The following is a 16210-nucleotide window of genomic DNA, read 5'->3' on the forward strand; positions in this document are numbered from 1 at the left end:
ATTTGGTATGGAATACCCCATATGTATCAACAAAAATGAAGAATTGTTCTCTTGCCACTCATTTTTACATAAAAATTTAGGAGGATTCTTAGCTCTGGCTTCGTTCCGTAGCCTGAAACCCTACAGTCGTGAGCCGAGAAAATAGGAATTATTCTCGAGTACCAGCAAAGTAATCAATCAGATTTTCTATTTGATTTCATAATATTCCATTGTACTCGTAGTGATGGCTAAGATACTCTTCTGTCCTTTCTTGTTTAGGCCAAATCAGCCTAACCTTACGAAAATTTATATTTTTTGAAAATCATAAGTCGTCTTTAATAAAATTCAGTGGCAATGCGCAGAAGAAAGCTTTGTCGATTCGTCTAACTTGAAAATTTGTAAGGCATATAAAAAAGTCTAGTTAAAAGAAAGCCCTTATATTGAAGGATTTATTTAGAATAATCCTTTGTTGGTCAGATGTGCATTGTCGACTTGTTCGATAACTTGTTGCCATTTTGAAAGAAGTTTCAATAATGTCACACTCATATCAAATCTCGTCCCCATAGTGGCTGGTACAGTGTGGATTACTACTGGCAAAAAATTATGAGTTTCACAAGCTGCTTTTGAAGCAAAAATTTCACCTGGAAAATCATTCGACATGGACAGGAATGGATAGTAATCGTCTGTTGTCAAGTCCGGGTCAATAGTCTGGTGCATAGGAACCTCCTAATCAAGCTCCTGGAGCCTGATAGAACACGTCTCCTCTTGATCAACGCTGGTCGCTTTTGGTTTAGTGTTTCCTTCAAACGGCTCATTGGTGGAAAAAACGCAGATTCGAATTAAGAGCTTGATGTAAAACATTTTAGATGGATGATGTATCATAGCTTGTACCACGTTTACAAAACTCTTCATTACCAGTAAGCATTCGCTTTAGAAAAGGATCCATTACGTTCTGAACCAACAGTAACTTCAAGGTGGAAATACGGTCCATGACGTTCTTTTGAGTTAACTCATGTGACAATCATACATCTAGCTTCTTTTTGTATCAAGCCTTACTAATTGATTCCAAGCAGTTTTTCATATAATGCCGAGCTCCTGGGAAATCGGTATATTGCTTATGTGTTGGTCGAAATATTTTATCGAGATTTTCGTCAATGGGCCTTCCAGAGGGTGCTGCAGCTTTGAAAACAAAATTACCGGGAAGGGTCCCGTTTTATCACCTAATCCTCTACGCTTACCTTTTTTCCGATTTTAAAGAACTATTCTCTCCACAAATGGCATTCCATTATAATGACATAGGAACTTTGATTAAGAATCTTTCATTGCAACTATTAACTGTCTTAACTTCACAAAAATCATTACACAATAATTTTAAAATATTGTAGAAAACTTTTATTTGCCATTTCCTGTGTTCCTTCGAACGCTGCACTCAATGCATTGACACAGCTGCCATCTGGCCTTGTCATGTCCTTCCGTTAGCATCTCGCTAATTGCCAAATAACGACTTTCGTCGTTCGTAACTCTGCACTTGATGGGAAATAGATCTCAGCGCCGTTGGTTTGCTTTTAAAAGTTAGTTAAAAGTCAGCGAATTTGTCAATGCATAAGTGTGTCCAAAGTTATCCTAGTTAGATGTGTTAGCTGTGCATTTCCGCTCTTAACTACGCGCTTAACTTGCAACTTTTGCTGCCCATCAAAGTAACTGTTCTATTGTGCTGTTGTGCTTATTCTCTATTTTTGCTTCTAACAAGTTTTCGAAAATCTTTTCGCCAGAAAAATAGTTTGGACTAACAAAATATCAAGTAAAAAAGTTGTGTTGAAGCATGTCTTCCGCCACTCTTCCTGTGTACTCTCTGCGGCGTGGAGAGAGAACCAATGTGGTATAGCGATATTTTTAACACAACAACTAATGTGGCAAATATTTTTGATTGTGTCGGTGGAGATACCCAATCCACAATTTTTTTTAGGCTTCTTTCAGTTTTACTTCTAGCATCATTATACTTGTAGTATGTACCGTATCATCTGTTTGGCTGTTCCATTGACCCGAAAACAACATTAAGTGTCAGTTTCACAGTTGAAAATTTAGACTGAATATAGTGTAACCTTGCGCTGAGTTCATATTTGTCCTCAGGGGCTCACATTTGAGGCTAACCAAGTCAGCGTATTCCATACTAGAACACACTACTTTGGTTTGTTCCACTTTTCATTACGTTCCACTACTGCCATTCCAGTCTTATTTTGCATTAATTTGCTATCTTTAAGCTCACACAGCTAAATTTTGGTATGTTCAGCTAAACTAGCTTGAAGCGTTATGTACTATTCCATTTCATTCCGTTATGTTCTATTCCAATTCGTTCTTTTATATAACTAAAATTTCTTTCCCTATCTTTTCGATCTACTTCTACTTTTTGCTTCAAATCCATTTACTCATTCCAATTGTTTCAATTCCATTTTGTTTCTTTATGTAAAAAATGACCTAATGTATGCTCTTTACAATCATTAATTACATTCTTACGTTTTTTTAATCAAATCTACTATTCTAATTTGTTCTTTTATGTTCTGTTCCATTTCGTTCCTATCGAAATGCACGAACTAATATATCTTTTATTTTTTATTCGACCATTTTTTATATGTTTTTTGATTAAAATTCATTCCATCATTCTATTTTTTTATATGTTCTATTCCATTGCGTTCCTTTATATAAAAACGAATTAATATATATATCTTTTCTAGCCTTTGCGATCACTATCTGCAGATATTTTCAATCTAACCCATTCTCTAATTTCAACTTATTTCATTATGTTCTATTTCATTTCGTTCCTTTATATAAAGACGAATCAGTAAATGTAAATGTAAAAATTTTCATTCAAATTTATTCTTTAATTCCAACTTATACCATTGTGTTCTATTCCATTCGTTCCTGTTTATAAAACCGAACTAATATATCCTTGCGATCACTACTTATATCTATTTTCAAGCAAATTCATTTTTTAATTCCAACTTATTCCATTCGTTCCTGTTTATAAAAGCGAACCAATAAATATTTTCTTTTCATTTCGCTCACTATTTATATCTATTTTTATTTAAATCTATTCTCTAATTTCAACTTTTTTCATTATGTTCTATTCCATTTCGTTCCTTCGAACGAATGAACTAATATATCTTTTCTTGTCTTTGCGATCACTATTTGATCTATTTTTCATTCATATTCATTCTCTCACTTCATATTGCTCGGACACGTTCTATTCCATTTCGTTCCTATATATAAATATTAACACATAAATCTTTTATTTTCTTCTCGATTACTATTTGATATATTTTTCTTTCAAATCCATTTAAACTCATTCATTCCAATTTGTGCTATTCCATTCGTTCCTTTTATCAAAACGATCTAACTTGTTTCCTCCTCTCTTTTCGAATACTACACTCTATTCGATTCCCATTTCCTCATTGCCATTTTTTTCAAGTATCCTTTATTATCGCTTACTGGGTATAATCACTAACATTCACATCCAATATTTATCAAATCTCGCTAGACCTTTAAGTGCATCCATCAGCATCCGTAATGTTGCAATATGTTTAGTGGTTGCATGCAACTTGGCCATTGGTCAAACCGCATAAACTTCGAAGCATGCAGCAACTCATTTATCGTGCCACAAATAACAAAGATCTGGCCAATACAGTACGGCCATGAATGTACTCGTATCACACACATAACCTCACTTTTTGGTTGCAAGTATTTCACAGGATGTGCGAAATTACAAGTTTTAGTTAAGTGTGTATTCACTCGTTAATTTTCAACGCAAAACCACATTAAAACTTTTTCAAATTGGTTTTCCGAAAAATTCACGGCTTCTACCACATTCGCATCCTCTTTTTACTTTTATGACTACTGTGTGTGCTTTTGGTCTGCTGCATCTTCCATTATTTGCTGCAAACACAAATAAAATAATTTGCTTCCCACTCTATGATCTCATCCTTTTAGCTTCTGAATCGATGAGCAAACTGTTTCGGCCGTCTTCAGTTGTACGTGCCACACCCACTAAAAGCGTGCCGCCCACCGCAAGCGATAAAAGTGACGTCGTCTCCACCGCGTCGGCGGCGACCAGTACGGCACCAGCGGATAGCATTTCTTTGATATCAACGGCGAGCAGTGGCAATAAAGCGCTGGATTCGGGTAACTCTGCCCCAGCTGATCCGCAATCCGACTCCGTGCACACATACACACACTCGATTGCCAGCTCCTCTTTGGGCATGCACGACGACACGGTGTCCACGGCATTGTTGGTGGATACAAGCTTGCATAGCGTGAGCGAATATGACACGGAGCGGGCGCCTGCACAGGCTGAACCGATGGGCAGGGAGCGACGCGTGCCAAATGGTAAGTTTACTCTTTGTTTGGTTTCCCATAAAACAAAATCGCTTATTTTTTGTGTTTACTTACGCTGCTGTGTCCGCTTATTACTACATCTCTTCCAGCAAACCCTTTCTTGAGTGACAGAACTTTGATGGAACAGTCGGCTTTGGGTCAACTATCGCAGCTCACCTTAAAAATAGGCACACCCTTCGAGCAATCCATCGTACGCTACACGGCGCGATTGATAGCCGCACGTTTCCTGCTTGCAGGACAAGCAGGCGTTTTGTTGCATGACACGCAAATACGTATCTCCATCAAGAGTCTTTCACTGTCGGTGCTGGCGCATTGCGTGCGCTTCGATCCAGAGGTGTTGCAACTACCCTTGGAGATAACCGCGCATGAGTTGCTGGTTGTTAGCAAGCAGTCGCCCGCGCTTGGCTCTTCGGCGGTTATACCAACCTCGTCTAAAAGCTCGAGCGCCAGCGGCAGTCCGCAAAGCGACGACAATGTCAGCGGCAGCAGCTCAAATTTGGGCAAAGACTATGAGCACTTGGATGCTGTGGACTTCATTAAAAGCAGCAGCGCGCAACCCACAGTGGCAACAGCCGCTGCGACACTTAATGATTTGCCCGCTGAATTGCAGCTGCTCGAAATTAAAGACGATCATTTCGGCAAAAGCACTTGTGATTATTTACTGCATTCCACAACTGAGCTCAGTAAGAGTGCCGATCCGGTGCTGATGTCACAACAAATGCGCGGCACACCCGGCAAACTGGCCACGCAGCACATGCAACAGCCTTTATCGAAGTCGGAAATTATTGCATCGAAAACGTCGCAGAAGCAACCACCGCAGTGCGCGCCAAATCAGTCGCAATCATCACCTTACCGCGTCACCGAATCCGTGGAGGATGCGCCACCACAAATGCTGCCGCCGCGTCCGCCTAAGCGCACGAAATCGCAGCGCAAATCGATTGCAGCCGCTACAGCCACGGTCACAGCTCTGACGCAAATTGATGAGCATTTCAGTAGACGACCTGCACCGGACGCACCTTCCCAACAACCGCAGCAAGTGACAGATGTGCTGCTCTACTATAATCACAGCGATCCGATGTTGCGCGGTGGCGTACAGCAAATTATTGGTGGATTTTTGCAAGCGATGGGCGTGAAAGATTTAGGCGCTAGCTTAAAGTTGAATGTGCAACATCTATTGGCGATGCTTGTGAAGGTGAGTGGACAATGAGAGAGTTTGAGCTGATCCTATTTAAAAAAAATCTCCTTTTTATTTACTAAATGATCCTATATAATGTGACCGCTCTGTAGACAGCTAACAGCTAGACCTTTCCTATACCGTCTGATAAAATTCGACCCAAATTTTACTTTTCTTGATCGATTGCTAAGAGAACTGTGAGAAGAATAACAAGATGTATACTCGTTCGAAATTTTTTACAGAAAAACTAGTGCCTAGAATACAGACGCAATCATGAGTCCACGTACACAATAAGGATGGGCTGTAATCATTTACAAAAAGCACTCAATAAACTCTTGTCGGACATTTTATGGAGACTGACTCCTTTCTTACTCTTAATTACTGTCGATATTACAATTAACCTTGCATATCTTAAGGGTAACTCTTTCCGGTGTTTGCATTATTATGGACTCACATCTCTTTGTATTTCTTTTTTTTGGGTAAAAAGCGGATCCGAGCTGGGTTCGTACCAAAAGACATGAAACCGATGTCGAATAGAGGTCGCCTGTATATTTTGCCACGAAGTAAAGTACAAGTATATATATAAATGAACAGCGTCGATTTAGGCATGGCACTCTGTCCGCGTCTATAAACTAGTCTCTCGACCCTATCGACCTGCTCATATGCTGGAACCGATCTGGCATACAAACTGAACGATCGGAATCAAGGTCTTTTATGGAAAACTGACAAGCTATCATCACGAAATTTAGCATGGATTATTATTCGATGCTATAATATCTGGAATATCTGGAAAAAAATGTTCGGACCACTACAATATAGTATATAGCTGCCATACGAACCGACCGAACAAAATTGATTTCATGTATATAGTTTTTTTTTATTTCTGAAGGTCTTCGGTACAGTCGAAGTTAACACTTTTTCTTAATATTCTGTAATAATGCTATTCAATGTTTCTAAGAATATAATCTACCTATCAGAAGATGAGTTCTACGAAAAAAAAGTTCAATTTCCTTTGCTATCTCTGTGAGCTCTTCAATTATCTACAACTTATTGCGTACTCAATAAAATAAAATGCAGAAAAAAAGCTAAACTGCCAGTTAAGTTGCTGAAAGTATTTCGTATTTGTTTGGATTTGCAAACATTTGAAAATGCTTATCCGCTTGAAGTTTTCGCTCGCCTGCCGGCAGCTGGCCTTTTCAATTTCCTTCGGGCTTGGCCCATTAGGAGCGCAGAGCGGCCGCATGCATGCATTGTGTGCTCAGCGCTAACAAGCCGAACAGTAAAATATAGAAAAAAACCCAAATTCTTTTAATATCAGCCAAACAGCTTGGTCGTAAGCGGGCGAGCGGGAGCGCGGAACAATTTTTCGCAAACATTTTATTTTACTTTGGAAATTTTTTTTTATTAATTTTTGTGCGCATTGGTTCTATACACACACAGCCTCTACTATATATAATTGCTGTTTATAACTGTATAACTGTATATGTGTATGTTTGGTTTGTTCGTTGCAGGGCCTGCAGGACGATATACATACGGTGGTCATACAGGCGTTGAATGCATTCGAGAAGATATTTCCGTATGTGGTGTCCAAATATTTGATATTGCCGGCAGCGCATCATCAGCACAAGCAACAACAAACACATGCCGGCAGCGCTCAAAGTACGGCAGCTGAGGCAGCTGAAGCCGTTGATAAGAGTGGCCGGAAATGCCATGCTAATGCCGCTGGCCAAGTGCCACAACAGCAAGAACAACAACAACAGCAGCAGCAGCGCACTAACGATGCAACAAAGTCTGGCTTCTACACACACGTTGGCAGCAGCAGCAAATCGCCAGCAAATGCCACTGCTGCTAAGACATGTCCTCGAACGCTTTTCAACGATAATGATGCGCTTATAGCTGCACTTTTGAGTGATTTTCAATTGCAATCGAAATCGAATCGTAACGGCAGCAACAGCAACAACGACAACACCAACGACCAGCATACAAATGATACTGCCACTCAGCCGCAGACGGCAGCCGTGGCAGGCAGCAGCAGCAGCAGCAGCAGCAATACAACTGATCCACTTGCACAGCCACTTCCGCTTCCGTTGGCCGCTTTGCGCATTTCACCGAAATTGCTGTTGAGCAAACTTCGTCTATGTCATTACAACAAATATTGGTTAGTTCAAAATAAATACGCCGAAGTTATTTCGAATTTAAATTATGCTGCCTTACATGCGGCATGCAACGATTGCCATGGCCACTGCTGTGGCACGGCGATTGGCTGTGCATGTGACATTGGTGGCGGCGGCGGCGGTGCTGAAGTGCTACAAGACGTCGGCGCCGTTGCTGATAACAATACCGTTAATACCACATTGCCTGGCGGCGGTGGCGCTGCCACTGCGTATGCGTGTGGGGAGGATATGTCATACAAGGATTTGGACGATAGTGTCTGCATTTACGAGGTAAGCCAACGACGTCCCTTTCAGTCACTTAGCGATGCAGTTGTGCGCATTTATTTCGAATTTAGCTTTATTGCGTTCATAGTTGGCCACACACATACATATGTAAGATGTTTTTTTGTTGTACTTTTGTGTCCTTTGCATTTTTTGCTATGCGTTCCTTTTTATGTAAGCAGTTTCCTCGCCACGAGCGGCCTTATAAAGTTTGGCAGGAAATAGTGTTTGTATAAAATAGTTTTCGGATTCGAAAATGGAGTCCTTAATCCACACTTTACATATGTAGCTACTACCAAATTCTCCAAAATCGAGTATAAGTTAACTAAGTAGGACAGAGTCTCATTTACCTGCGACCAATTTTTATATTTCATACAAGTGTCTATAAAGAGGTGGTAGCACCTCTTGGTACGATGTGAAGCCGACCAAAATCTGATAATAACGAGTTGCATTTTCAGTATAACGGTAATAGTTCGATGATAATTGGGTGGAACACAGTGTGGCCCAATAAAAACTGCATTAATATTATATTTAATGTTCGGATTTACATTAATACTAGAGGACCCGCCCAAGTTTTATTGTGGCTGTTACATAGGTAGTACTACTAGTACCATCTATATGATTTCTATTAGTTAGATTATAAATATTATTTAAGGAATAATCGCATTTTTGGTGAAGCAACAAAAATGAATCAAAAAGCATTTCGTGCGTTTAGTTAGAATTGGTTTTTGGGGTAAAAATACTATTGGATTTGGGCTGTGCATCAGTGAAATCAATCGAGTCCAATCGCATATTAAGAAACGGTTCTGAAGCGTGAAAAGACAAAAAAATCGGCTGGCAAGGTTATGGCATCAGTCTTTTGGGATGCCCGTGGTATATTATTCTTCAAATGATAAATGAGCCAGTTTTAATTCATTGCATTATGTGTTTGATTGCAGTTCTATTCTACCATTCCTAATATTTAGCAATTTTATTATTTTTCAGGAAGGATCAGTTTGAAATTGTACGCATATATGTATTCATCGTTCCCGTTTAAATATTGCATTGCTCTGTGCAATGCTTCGAAAAGATTTCTGTATATCTCAAATTTTTTATCAACACTTCATTTATGCCAATATTTTTTATGCCAGACCTTTTGCAATTGTAAATTGCCTGTCAAGATACCCCCTCCAATAGTTAGCAGGTATGAAAAAAATATTATAGCTACCCATAGATGTTTTGAATGACCCAATTTATTACTTAAGAACAAACAACTCTGTCCACAATATGAAAACTTGATCTACAGATGTCGCCTTTTACTTTGGCATCGTTTTGTTTAATGCACGTTTACGCCAATTTAAGGTTTGAATATTGAATACTGCGATGGTAGCGCCATCCATTGGTCAAACATTTAAAATTAGCAATTAATTACAAATGAAAAATTAATTTAAAAAAACATTTTCCAGTGGACCAAATTGTAAATCTAAACCATTCTCGAATCTCCTTGAACATACACACAAAATTTCATCAAAATCGGTCCATCCGTTTAGGAGCAGTTCAAATGCAAACACACGGTCAGAAGATTTATATATATAAAGATTTAATGCACAAGCCTTACTGACCCACCTTGTTCGGCTCAATGCCACTGCTGCTAGAGTTGGCGTCTATCCCTGAATCATGGCAGACATCTAATCTACATACTCAAAGTAGGAGAGAATATCTATGCTGTGGATAAACCTTTGGGCCAATTAGTCTCACTTCCCTCCTATTCAGAATTATGGAAAATATCATAAATTACAAAATAAGATGGAATGCCCTGAAAATTGCAAAACATTCGAATCAGCGGGCTTACAAAGCAGACAGGTCAACTAATATTACTCTGTATCAGTTAACTACGGAAATCCAAAGTTGGTGGAGAAGTGATGCTATGCGCTTTCCTAGACATCGAAGGTGTTTTTGACTATACGTTCCATGAAAGTGTGGCAAAAACACTAGAGAAAAGGAATGTGGCAGCACTAGTACGTAGATGGATAGAGGTCGTACTGTGGCTTAGAATGAAGGATTCGTATCGGCACAACAATGGCGCTCAGAGAACTTTCTTCACTTGCGTGAACTTCTACACATCGCTCCATCCCCCACATTTGGAATCTCTAATTGACGCCAAACAGCGAAAATGGCGACGTTGCTGTGAACTCGGCTATAACCGCGTAAGTGGTGTCTACAAAAATAAAGAAGAAGACATATTCAAAGATGATTTTTTTGAGATGCTTACTAAGAATGGAATCGGTTGTTAAGGATATGCGGATGTCATTTTTATGTTAGTATTTTTGAATTGTATTAGCATATTCGAGAACGCTCTATTTGATATCGTGCAAAGGGGATTCGGCTTAACAAAGAGATGGTGCCAGGGTTGGGCTGAACATCAACCCGACAAAAACAACCATTGTTTACGAAAAGAAGGTCCCTGCCGGCCCTTAGGACCTTATTCCTTAGCGGCAGAGAGTTAGAGATGACATAATATCTGGGTCTTACTCTGGATTCCAATCTTCGGCGGATCTATACATGGTCAAATCTACAAAAACACTAATGGTAACCGATTGCCGAGAAATTCTGGGGTTGCAAGCCAAAGAATATCAGATGGATAGTTGTGACACCGACTGTTACTTTTGGAGCGGTGGCTTAGGCTTCAAAAGCTGCGCAGACTTCGGTAGACCTTTAACTATAGAAACTGCAGGAACTTGTCTGTATGTGCTTATCGGATGTAATACGTACATAGTGGCCTACTGCAGTACTGAACTTCATGCTCAAACTCACACCACTTCACCTAGTAATCGATCTAACCGCTAAACATACAATGTTTCAAATGACAGCAAAAGAGTTTGGCAGAGAAAATGTAATCTCGCCCCAATAAATAAAGGCGCTAAGTAACTATTGGCTTTTCTTCCGAGGTAAAGCTTTACCAACAAGGTAAATTTCTCAAAGAAGTTTAAAGTTAGCCTTGGCAGTAAGGGCAAAATGACCGATTTCACGCTTTACCGACAATTAAGAGGTATCACTATTAAGTGGTACACCTACGGCTCACCAACATCAGAGGGAATTTGTATAGGAGAGCAGAACCGCGCACCAAACTCTATACCTATCCGAGCATTTTTCAATCACAGGCCCTTGCAGTAAAGAAGTCGGAACTATCGCAGCGGGGGTATCGCCATACTCGGCGATTGCCAAGCGACACTTAAAGCGGTCTTCTCTGTCACAACGACTAACATTAGGGCATTAATCCTGCATCCGCAGACTGATTTGATCTAACTTTGAAACCTAGTGTACGAGGGCTGCTATATATATTTCTGGCCTAGGCAACACTAAGTGTTGCCAGGTGCAATCTGACATTTCCATTGGAAAGTTTGACATTTTTTAGCATAACATCACTCAGAACGTTTTGTCATTTCATCGTAAATTGTTTTATTTACAGGGAATTAAAAAATTCATCTCGGCCAAAAAATGGAATTAACTCGTGAACATTTTCGTGCGATCATTTTTCACAACTTTCGACGTGGATTATCACGACAAGAGTGCATCGATGAACTAAAATCTTTGTATGGCTATGAAGCACCACGAATGGTACAACGAATTCAATCGTGGCCGACGCTCGCTCAAAGACGAATTCCGTGAAGGTCGTCCAAAAACAGCCGTTGTGCCAGAAAACATCGATGCCGTACGTGAACTGATAATGCAAGACCGTCATGAAACATACCTTCAGATAGAGGCATACCTATGCATTTCTCCCACCAGCATACATTCGATATTGCATTAACACCTGGCCGTAAAAAAGGTTTATTCTCGTTGGATCCCGCACAATTTGACAATCGCTCAAAAAAAGGCTCGTGTGGATTGGTGTAAAGAAATGCTGAAAAAATACGATCGCGGTGCTTCAAAAGAGGTTTATAAGATCGTCACAGGTGACGAATCATGGATCTATGCGTATGAGCCCGAAACAAAACAGCAATCGACCGTGTGGGTCTTCCAAAATGAGCCAAATCCAACGAAAGTTGTTCGTGAAAGAAGCAGTTCGAAGCAAATGGTCGCCTGTTTCTTCGGCAAAACTGGTCATGTGGCGACTGTTCCGCTTGAGCAATGTAGGACGGTGAATTCTGAGTGGTACACCACCATTTGCTTGCCTGAAGTCTTCGGAGAAATTCGAAAAACGAAGAAGAGAAGACGAATCATTGTGCACCATGACAATGCGAGCTCTCACACATCGGCTCAAACCAGCGCCTTTTTGACCGGCCAAAACGTCGAATTGATGGGTCATCCGCCGTACAGCCCTGACTTGGCACCCAATGATTTTTATTCCCACACATCAAGAAAATAATGCATGGTCAACGATTTTCGTCGCCAGAAGATGCTGTTGAAGCATTCAAAAACCATATTTTGGAGGTGTCTCAATCGGAGTGGAAAAAGTGCTTCGAAAATTGGTTTGAGCGCATGCAAAAGTGTATAAATTTTGATGGAAAATATTTTGAAAAACAATAAAACCATTTTCGTTGATAAATATTCCTATTTTCATTATTAGGCCAGAAATATATATAGCAGCCCTCGTAGTTGCAACCACCCATTGGTAACATTACCTGGCGGATGCCATGGAGTTGTTGTAAATACTTCTCCTTGCCCCCTCTTTGCTTCTTTATGGTATTTATATATCCAATCAAACTGGTTTGCTAACATTCATTATTTTTTAGGCTCGTGCTGGATTTCGATACAACAATCGATAATAGAATCGTAGAAAAAAAAATATTGATTATAATTGAAATTTTTAATATTAAAAAGAAGAAATTTGAAATTGATCAAATATCGAAAACTAAATATCGAAAACAGATGGCCTGATTATTAAAAATAATTTACAAAAACCTTTGATATTTGATAAAGTAGGGATACTAATCCAATTAGCGATATGCTTAAATAAAATCGTAAATTAAGTCTTTTTTCAAAATTGATTGAAAGTTATCGATGAAATATATCGATAAAATATATCGATAAAATATATCGATAAAACATATCGGTGAAATAAAAAAAATAATAGTGTCCTTTTTATCATCTCCCTAATGTCCATAATTTGCGAAATAAATAACCTGTCGATACATATTACTGATATAAAAATCGACTAACTGGAGGCTTTACATATTTCTTTGAAATAAGCTTCACAAAAATCAGTCGCAAATCCTAAACAAAATTCTTACAGTGAAAACGTAGTAGACCCTATGATGCATATACATACATATGTATATACATACATATGTATATACATACATATGTATATACATACATATGTATATAACGGGTGATTTTTTTGAGGTTAGGATTTTCATGCATTAGTATTTGACAGATCACGTGGGATTTCAGACATGGTGTCAAAGAGAAAGATGCTCAGTATGCTTTGACATTTCATCATGAATAGACTTACTAACGAGCAACGCTTGCAAATCATTGAATTTTATTACCAAAATCAGTGTTCGGTTCGAAATGTGTTTCGCGCGCGTGTTTTGTTCAGCGATGAGGCTCATTTCTGGTTGAATGGCTACGTAAATAAGCAAAATTGCCGCATTTGGGGTGAAGAGCAACCAGAAGCCGTTCAAGAACTGCCCATGCATCCCGAAAAATGCACTGTTTGGTGTGGTTTGTACGCTGGTGGAATCATTGGACCGTATTTTTTCAAAGATGCTGTTGGACGCAACGTTACGGTGAATGGCGATCGCTATCGTTCGATGCTAACAAACTTTTTGTTGCCAAAAAATGGAAGAACTGAACTTGGTTGACATGTGGTTTCAACAAGATGGCGCTACATGCCACACAGCTCGCGATTCTATGGCCATTTTGAGGGAAAACTTCGGACAACAATTCATCTCAAGAAATGGACCCGTAAGTTGGCCACCAAGATCATGCGATTTAACGCCTTTAGACTATTTTTTGTGGGGCTACGTCAAGTCTAAAGTCTACAGAAATAAGCCAGCAACTATTCCAGCTTTGGAAGACAACATTTCCGAAGAAATTCGGGCTATTCCGGCCGAAATGCTCGAAAAAGTTGCCCAAAATTGGACTTTCCGAATGGACCACCTAAGACGCAGCCGCGGTCAACATTTAAATGAAATTATCTTCAAAAAGTAAATGTCATGAACCAATCTAACGTTTCAAATAAAGAACCGATGAGATTTTGCAAATTTTATGCGTTTTTTTTTTTTTAAAAAAGTTATCAAGCTCTTAAAACCCTTTACATATAATCGATTAGCGTGACGAGCTAAGTCGATTTAGACTTGTCCGAGCAAAGTAGTCACTCAGTTTTCGAGATATTGTTCTGAAATTTTGCACACGTCCATTATTTTATACGAAGCTGCTCAATTGTCGGAATCGCCAAAATCGGAACACTATAACTTACAGTTACCATACAAACTGACCGATCAGAATTAAGTGCTTGTATGGAAAACTTTTCTTTTGATGAGATATCAACAAGAATTTTGGCATGGATAATTGTCTAAGGCAATAATTCAATCTCCGAGAAAATTATTCTGATCGGATTACTATAGCATATAGCTGCCATACAAACTGGTGGATCGGAATTAAGTTTCTGTATGGAAAACTTTTAAATTTTTGCAGCTGCAGCCGAGATTAGCGCTTTTTTCTTGTTTATTTTTTTTTAATAAACCCATTTGGCAATCTTTTTTTTTTATTTTCCGATTTTTTAGTTCTCTCTAAATTAAGTTTCACTTTCATAATTACAAATTAAACAACTTAGTGCTATTAAGCAATTATCTCGAGAAAAATTAGTTTTTATAAAGTGTTAGCCTTTTGTATTTATAATTTATTCTCGTGAGAAAATTGCTGTTTGCCGACTTTTACACATTTCAAGAGAGGCAGCGCGTAGGCTTTCATTTCCGGTGTTTTCAACCGATTCACCTAGTAAGTCATTTGCTGAATGCCAATTTCGCACCGTTAAAATTGCACTACAATTTGGCGTTTGTTTTTTTTTCTCTTTTACTTCTTCTTATCCCCAATCAAGCCGCTTTCGCCAAAGCCATGCATATGTAATTTCCGCTCTCACTTAGCCGTTGCAATTTGTTGAAGGATAATACAATAATTTTTGCTTGATGACTACTCTCGAATTCTTAAAATAGACTTTTAAGCCTATATGCGCATGTATGCATGTATGAAAGCCGAGTGCGAACGGAATTCGAAAAAAGGGTGCCAAAGTGCAGGAGAAGATCGTTTATGCACTTTAAACTTTTTACGTGCGCACAAACGCCCAGCATGTTGACATGCATGTGCTTATCCTATCCTATGCATGTGTGTGTGTGTGTATGTTCTCTGTTTATGTGTGCGTTGCTCGCTTTGCGCTGGTTTCGTTTCCGTTTTCATTTTTGTGAAATTCTCTAAACGGAAATGTGTCAAAAATTGCATGGAGCATAGTAATGATGTTACTCATACGCACCCGCGCACCAACTGAGCCCCCCACAGTGAGTGTGCCGCGCTCATAACTATCGCCATGTGTGCCAGCGGCATTGTAGCTGTTCGACATGTGCATTTGCGTGCTTGTGTGTTTGTGTGTCAAAGTGCATATAATTGCGTCTGTTATTAACGGGTTCTATGCTCCGCTACACGCGCGCTCTACCACGCCTTCACATACATAACGCGTGTATGTTTGTATATAAGTATTATCTCCGCATATTTTTACTTTTTTTGCAGAATCTTCCATCACTCTGCCGCTTAGTCAATTTCTACAGCTTGAATCCTTAGGCTTAGGCGGCGTTTCACTAACAGCGCCGCGTTTAAGTTCGCTGCCTTCGTGCTCATATTAAACTTTGCACTCTGCTGCGCACTGTAACTACTGCTCAACGTGCGCGTGTATGTGTGCCAACATGAGCGCCTGCATATTTGCCTTAGTTACTTCGCCTTTGTTATTGCACATAATGGTCGAACAAATTTGGCTCATTTTGGGCTACTTTGTCTGCGCTTTGCCTCGTGAAGTCATCGTACCATATGTGTTCGTATGTACGAGTATGTTTGTAAAAATGTGCCGATATTGACTAGAATTGCAAACTTCTTCTTTACAATATGGATAGCCTTACAATGGATCTCGGACGTCTAATGGATTTTTTGAAAACTTTTTTTTTGTAGAATTCTACTCGAACTTTTTCTTTTACTTGCCGCGCAAGAGAAATCACTTTTTTTTGCAAGCAATTTAAGTGCGGTTCTAGAACCTGGACCG

The 16210-nt window shown here is 39.3% G+C and overlaps 1 protein-coding gene across 4 annotated transcripts in view; it reads left to right on the forward strand.

The window, feature by feature from the left end:
• The window catches only part of LOC105226425 (uncharacterized), a 206607-nt gene that overhangs the window by 28214 nt on the left and 162183 nt on the right, over positions 1–16210 (forward strand). For all 4 annotated transcript variants that reach the window (XR_007422007.1, XM_049450349.1, XM_049450350.1 and 1 more), the window contains 3 exons: positions 3964–4359; positions 4458–5560; positions 7054–7986. Coding sequence is in view for 3 of the 4 variants with exons in the window: in XM_049450349.1 (XP_049306306.1) it covers positions 3964–4359; positions 4458–5560; positions 7054–7986 (2432 nt within the window). In the remaining variant the exon portion in view is untranslated. The remainder of the gene's footprint in view (positions 1–3963; positions 4360–4457; positions 5561–7053; positions 7987–16210) is intronic.

The sequence above is a fragment of the Bactrocera dorsalis genome, chromosome 2 (assembly GCF_023373825.1).
Source record: "Bactrocera dorsalis isolate Fly_Bdor chromosome 2, ASM2337382v1, whole genome shotgun sequence".
Lineage (NCBI taxonomy): Eukaryota > Metazoa > Arthropoda > Insecta > Diptera > Tephritidae > Bactrocera > Bactrocera dorsalis.